At 36.9% G+C, this 7,335-nt stretch overlaps 1 protein-coding gene across 1 annotated transcript in view; it reads left to right on the forward strand.

Moving 5' to 3' along the window:
• Positions 1-6,279, forward strand: part of CD109 (CD109 molecule) — a gene marked incomplete at both ends in the record, with an annotated part of 67,222 nt that extends 60,943 nt beyond the window's left edge. The window contains 3 exons of the mRNA XM_084201718.1: positions 3,132-3,288; positions 3,682-3,784; positions 6,089-6,279. Of these exons, the coding sequence (XP_084057844.1) occupies positions 3,132-3,288; positions 3,682-3,784; positions 6,089-6,279 (451 nt within the window). The remainder of the gene's footprint in view (positions 1-3,131; positions 3,289-3,681; positions 3,785-6,088) is intronic.
• Between the last annotated feature and the right edge of the window lie 1,056 nt (positions 6,280-7,335).

Genomic DNA, 7,335 nt, shown 5'->3' on the forward strand with positions numbered 1-7,335 from the left:
TGGCAGTTTCTTCAGTATGCATTTCCTATTGTAGTTAAAGACCACTGCATATTTTGTATGAAACCCCATAGGACATTTTATCTCTCTCTATATCTATGTATTTATGGTTTTTTGTCTCCTGTCTTTTATAATCCACAATAATGTTGTTGAGATGACTGCATTTGTTGTATTTAAGGATTTCATCTGTTTGTGAATACTTCCTCTAGAAACACTGTTTTTTTTTCTTGTGGCATTTTACATATTAGATATGTAACATCTTGTTATCTTGTTACATTCCTTGTAAATGCAAGATTTGCATAATACCACCCGATTCACCATGATTCCTCTTACATGCCTTTCATCCACACCCTCTTTTTGCTATTTCTTTAAACTTTGTACACCGTATGCCTTGAACTATTCTTTATGCTCTGCCTTCCACAAGGAAGCTGTGACTGGAGATGAGCCTCTAGGTGACACCATCATACAAATAATCAGCTATAGAGAATATGATTTCAGTACAGAGCATTGATTTAATTTGGGAAATAGCCAGCAGGCATGAAGCCAGAGCTCTGTTTTTATATGTTTCTAGTATCCAGTTCAGTGACACAGATGGTGGGCAGAGACACTAGAATACATGAGAGCTCTTCAAACAGAGGGGGCTTGTTCTCTTTTAAACTCTTCTATGAAGTGTCAACAGCATTCTAAAGTCTAGCATGTCTAGCAAACTCCTGACATGTCAAGGGTTTACATGCTGGGTTTGGGGTAAGTATTTTTTGGGCAATCTGACACTCTACTAAGACCTTTTGCTTAAAATACAGAGAAGAAGGGCTCCATCACTCTGGGGATCCTCTAGGGTAGTGATGCTTTAATTGCAAAGTGTTCAAAGAGGGGGAAATCTCATGACATTGAAAAGCAGCCTCAAGAGATTACTTGGAATATTTAGTTAGTTCCAACATCAATTCCATCAACTCTTATTATGGGAAGTGGACTGGTACTTTGAGTAAGTCTGTTTAAATTGCTTAGGCTACAGCTTCATCTCTGGTTGCTGAGCTTCATAGACTGTTCATCTTCCTCTTCTTTTCCCTATTGATTGTATATAATATATGCCTTATCTATATTCCCAAATTAAAGTTGGCCTACTTATGATCTTTATAAATGATCTGGCTTTCTAGCAGAGAAACCAATACTAAAAGGCTGTTGAAATCTTAGTGTGTGGGTGTGTATAGTCTAGCTGTGGGTATGAATCTAGCCATGGATATTCATAGGTACTGAAGGCTTCAACTTCACCACTTTTTCTTTTCTTTAATCTGGAGAATATCCACCTTCTCTCAGCCAGCTTGACAGGGATTTGCTATGGTCTTCTTAACTGGTATTATTTATGACACTGGAGCAAATGAGGTCTCATTCAAATTGAAGTGGTTCTTGGTTAGAGGAGCTAACGCACTCTCTGGGAGGCAAATACCCAGGATTTCTAGTTTTTTCTAAGTCTTATTGCCTGCATACCTTTTCCAGACATGGGAAACTGATCACTGATGGTTCAATTTGCACTCTCATTTCTGCTTTCTGCCTACATTAGCTTGGTTTTCTTTCTCTTCTTTGTATCATCTGTGAGAGGGTCTTACCCTGATCTCATATTGCTCATGAACTGAAACATAAAGTTCAACTGAAAATATTATCTGTTTTCTTCAGGTACAGGTTTCAAGTCTGTCTTTGTCTTACTGGTCATTCTTGCAGGATGATTTTTTTCCCTTTTTTTAAGAGACCATAGAGTTGTAGAGATGGTACCACAACCCACCTCCAAGGCTGCCTCTCTTCCTTTTTTTGAGAGCCAGATCCTCATAAATTCTAGGGATATATCTAATTCACTCCTTGACAGTACCAAGATAGTTTGGTTCCCTGTTGGTGTTTTAGTAGCACCCCAGGTTGGCTAGACAGCTTGGATATTTGGATATTTCACTCTCCTCTTATTGGTAATTATGCAGAAATAATTACATCCAGTTCCAATTCAATTATTTGTTTTCAATAGCAGCTACTTTGGCACAACACATCATCGAACAGATGGTTTCATTTGTTTCTAATCTTGTGAGCCAACTGAAGTCAGCAGTTGTGCTGTATTTCTTTCAAAGTTGTATCTGCCTTGAATCAGCCAGGCTTAACAGCATTGCTTTGAAAGCAACTCTTCCCTTTTGGTTTTTTTTTAGCTACCCAGCTCTACAAAGACATAGTTTTAATTACTTTCAATACTGCCAGGCTTTTGAAATGAGCATTGGAGACACTTTAATTTAGTGGGACAATAATCATTTACCTTCCATGCTAAGGCCGGGGAAACTCTTGTGCTACCTGCTTTCTTTAAAGCAGAAGAATCTTTTGCAGGTCATTTAGGTGACACTTGTAGCACAGAGCACCATAAATATGTTTTGATACATCTGTTATGCACCATAGTGTGCAAGGCAGACTTTTACTCCAACATCTGGTTTTCACATTGGAAGAAGATAGAATAGTAAGCATTATTTAGAAAAAAAAAAGGGACTCAATAAATCTTCTTCCAAATGTGGATTGATAACATGGCTATGCATTCTAAAACTGAAACTTTGTGAAATAATTGGACTTTGTTAATGGTACCTTCAGTCTTTGGGAAGGAAATATGAAAAGCTCTGGGAGACTTCTTTGTTGTATACACATGTATCTTGGCCTCCAAAATGAATAAAAGCAAAACAATGCATCCATAAGAGGAAATACATTTATTTCAGTACAGAAATTCCTACAGCAGTTTATTTGTTGCTTCTTTTGAAACATGTTTTAATTGCAATAGTTTCTGCATGTTTGTAATATCAGCCTGTAGTAATAGATGCTGATTGAAAGTTCCTCATGGTGTCAGTGTAGTCTCTCACATGATTTATGTATTGCAGTTTTCTCAGTGCTAAACCAGCTTTTGCATATGTGGCTAAAATTAGCTGGAAAAATAATTGAGAAATTAATTATTAGCTCTTTATCATTAGACATTTTCTTGTCAGTATTTTGTTCCATTTGTTTCCTAAGTATTCTTGAGCATTATTACTTCATTAGTTGGGACTTAAAGATCAAATGCTTTCTTTGGAGAGTGGGTCACTGTATTTCTACTAAAAGTTTCTTTGTCTCTGTGTTTTGAAAAGGTACTTTGGTTCTGGCTCAGCTCCCAGCAGTGGTATGGTCCTCATGGAGGTTGGCTTACTCAGTGGTTTCTCTGTGTCACCAGATTTTGTTCCATTAGACAATACAGTTAAGAAGACTGAAAGAGACAATGGAAAAGTCAACCTATACTTTGACTCTGTAAGTTGGAAATAACAAAGAAATGTGTTTGTGGTGATTTAAATCTCGACTCTGACATTGTTAGGCTTAAATTTGGAAAGACATTGTGATTGTGTTCTTTGGGGAAATCAACATCTGCTATTTACATGGAATTAATAGTTCTTCTGGTTTTGAGGGAGACTGATTGGATAGGTGCAACTCAATTAGGCCTCTTAAAAATCACACATACAAAGGCAGATGTTTCATGAAGTCTGTAATTTGACCAAAATGTCTGCAAATGAGATAATCATCTTTATATGCATCCTGACTTTTAAGACTTTAGGAATGGACTACCACTGAGCTACAAGTCCTTAGGCTCCTCCATGAAGCCACCATCCCCAGGGTTCTCAGGATGTTTCTCTTCTGTTTTGCTAGCTAAATGAAACACAGGTTTGTGTGGATATTCCAGCTGTGAGAGACTTCAAGGTGGCAAATATCCAAGATGCTTCAGTGACTGTACTGGATTACTATGAACCTAGTAAGTGTCAGTCATTTCAAATGGTACTTAATTATTCAGAAGTTTAAAAGAAAGTTTCTTCTTGTAGGAATAGGAGAAATTTTAGTGAAGAAAAAGCTGCATTGAACTGTGATCTTTTTGGACATTTACACACCCAGTTTGCTAACCAGTAGTGTTTTCACATATCTGTTGTCCTAATGGGTTGATTCCTCAACTGTTGCAAATTGTCTGGCCCAAAACTATCAGAATGAAGCTTCACTATGATTCACTTACCAAGTTAATAATTACCTCTCCAGTAGCTTTGCCATTTCTTTCTTATCTAAACTAAGAGTCCTTCATGGGAGAAAATGCCAATGTTTTCACTTCTGTTGTTACCTAAAAGAGGTGCACATTGAAAAAGGAGTTTCAAAGGGCTTTTTTGGTGGGAGGGGGCTTTAGGTTGGTTTGTTGTTTGTTTGTGTTTTTTGAGGGCTTTTTGTTTGTTCTTTTTGTTTGTTGTTGTGTGTATTATATGTATTATGTAGTATGTGTTGTGTAGATGTTTTAGAGATAGGCAACAATGTACAAATTTTTTTTTGCAAAATTAAAAGCAAGAAAAAATTACAGGCTGCTGGAGAAGATACTAGGTTTTCATTACATGAACCACTTGGTAATTATGAAGGATCTGGGCTTGGTTTGAGATAAGGCATAAAAAAGTTGTATAGGCAATTTTTTCCTGCCTTTTTAGCTCAATACAAAAGACAACCAAATATGATATGTGCAAATTCAGCTAGATAAAGATCACATTTATTCTGTATAGGCTGAAATAATTGTTCATTCACAGAATTTTAAAGTAAAATAGGAAATTAATGGTTATAAGTACATTAATTAGAGCATGTTTAAGGGGTGGAGGCTTAAAAAATTACAGCAAGTTTTTATTTGAGAGAAACACATAGGGCCTAGAATGTGTGGCTGAAATGAATTTCCAGTTCTTGGGAGAAGAGCTCAGGTTCTAATCTTTCATAAAAATGCTGCTAGTTAAGCTAATAAATATGTTTGCTGTAAAGTTACAGGTAAATGCATGTGTAAATATTTTTATTATATTTAAATAAATTTAGTTCATAAATTCTCAGTTAGAAAACTAATATTAAGGACCAAAATTTACATGATGTAATCAGTGCTGTAATTCCTTTAATTTCAAGATAATGGTTTGCGGAAATGTTATTTTACAGGACACCAATCCTATAAATATATAGCACAATATATTATTGATCAACAGATATATATATATGCCATGATTGAGCTCTTCTGGGAGAATTCCTTTCTGTCTAGGACAGGAATGTGATTTTATTTTAATTTATTATTTTCCATCACTGTTGTAGTTGGTGACCCAAGCTGCAGGGGTATATTTTATGTGATGATGACAGATTCATGTCATATTCAGAGCTAGGAAATGCTCTGGCATTTACTGATAAATGTGATTTTGTTGTGGCAGATAGTACAATTAACATTTGTGTAAGAGCTGGCTTGGATGCCAGTACAGCAGTATTCTCTTACCTGAAATTTTATAACTAGCTGGATGTTACTGTTGGGTAAACATTTTGGCCCATAAAATTACATGTTTTTAAAATACCCTGAGGCATGTAATGAAAATGAATCTAATTTCAGTTAAAAAATGCTCCTACTAAAAAAAAAAAAAAAAAGTTGTAAGTTCTCTAGTTGGAAGGAAAAAAAAAAGAAAAAAACCCACTATGAGGAAGAAAGTTTGCAAAAGCTTGTTCTGTGAGCAGTTACCACATATTGATGTTTCTGAAATAAATATGATTTTTCAGACTTCTAGTCTGGCTCTGTAGCAACCCTTTAGGGAACGGGAGAGTAAAATACAGGAGCAGGACCTAGGTTAGGTGAGCAGTCCCAGATTCAGGAAGCTGGAGCTCCCACACATGATAGTGAGAGAAAGAGTCAGTTAGGAGAGACCTGGCTTTTAACTGTTATAGCCAGCATCCTGCCAGGTAAAGCATCTGAGTTCCTTTGTTGTGTAGGTAGGGGCAAAATTCCCCTCAAAATGTTTGTGCAAGGTTTGTGAACAGGTTGTGTCTTACAGTTGAGATTGAGTCTATGAAAGTGTGCCTTTTACCAGGTGTTGGCCTGAATATATTGAGATGTTATGGGTGAAGAAAAATGAGCAATGGCTGTGCTTAAATGTCTGGGAAGTGTTTTGCAGTGTATGATGAGCTCTGTGTCAGAGTTTAGTGCATCCTTTAAAAATGATTTCTTTTTGAAGCTGGCTTCTTGGTTAATTTTTCAGAAGTTTATTAACTGATGTTAACTGACCTTTCTGAACAGGAAGAAGAGCAGTGAGAAGCTATAATTCAGAAGTAATGCAAAGTGTAACCTCTTGTGACTTCTGTGAAAGTGATTGCCACCTTTGCCACCGAGATGGTTCTGCAGCCTTGCTTCAGCACTCTTCATTGGCCTCCTTGTTCTGTATACTCTTTGTCCTTCATGTAAATTTGCAGTGCAGTTGGGTGCTGTAAAAGCAAACAGATTATGTTTCACATCTAAGGTTTCCATAAATTATCCAAAGAAAATTTTATGTTCAGATACCAGCCCGTCTTTAGTGATTACCGTGACCAAACTCCTGTTGTGTTCAGGGAGAGCTGGGCTGGCCCATATGGTAAATTTCTGGCTGTGCCAGAAAACTTCTACAAGTGTCTGCTGGAAAAGCTTTCCAAATGTTAGTTTCATACTGAACTTATTTTCTGAAGAAGCACAGAGTTACTGAGAAAGCAGTGTGATAAAAAGTAAGCTTAGCTCCACATTCCCACTTTGTTTTTACCCCAGCTTCCAACTGTGCTTGTTTTTTAGGGATGTTAGTTTACCATGCTTTTCCAAAACACTATCTGCTTCTCCATTAGCATGTTGATAAGCAATGATATGAGCTTGGTATCAGAGCTCACTTCTGTTCTGTTCTGAAGATGTGACGCTCAACATTAATACTGAATTTCTCTGTGTGCTCTCACGGGGAATAATATGAAAAAAAAAAAAAAAGAAGGATCTGGCTTTGGAGCAGATATAAAGAGCCAAAAAGTACTGCATTTACAAACTGCTGAATGCTCCAGAAAGTTGTCAGTCTTCTTTTTTTTTTTTTATTTGAATCATTACAGAACAGGTAGGTGGATTTTTTTTGTCAATTCATAAGCTAATAATGCTTGAAAATAACGCCTCAGGATGTTCTCATGCATTTTACTCTGAAAGGCTTTTTACTGTAAACGTGTCAAAGATAAAGTCTGTTTATCAGACTTCATTTTTACAGGGTTATTCAGAAACAAATGCAATTCTCTTTCCATGTGAGAATGCTGGTTTCAGCTGGCATATATTTATGGCCACATGAAGGAAGTTTGCTTTGGACCTGTTCTGGTTTTTTGATGTCTCCTAGAAGTATCACTCTGGGGCATAGTTTTTGTCTTGCGCTTTCAGCATCACCTTGTCAACAGTTCAGGTGGCACACCCCAACAGTTGTTTACTGCTCTCATTGCCATGTGAGTTGGTGGCCCTGGATGCCATCTGTGCTCCTGCTGCTGCTGCTGGGA

This window comes from Fringilla coelebs (genome assembly GCF_963513975.1).
Source record: "Fringilla coelebs genome assembly, chromosome: 3".
Taxonomy (NCBI): domain Eukaryota; kingdom Metazoa; phylum Chordata; class Aves; order Passeriformes; family Fringillidae; genus Fringilla; species Fringilla coelebs.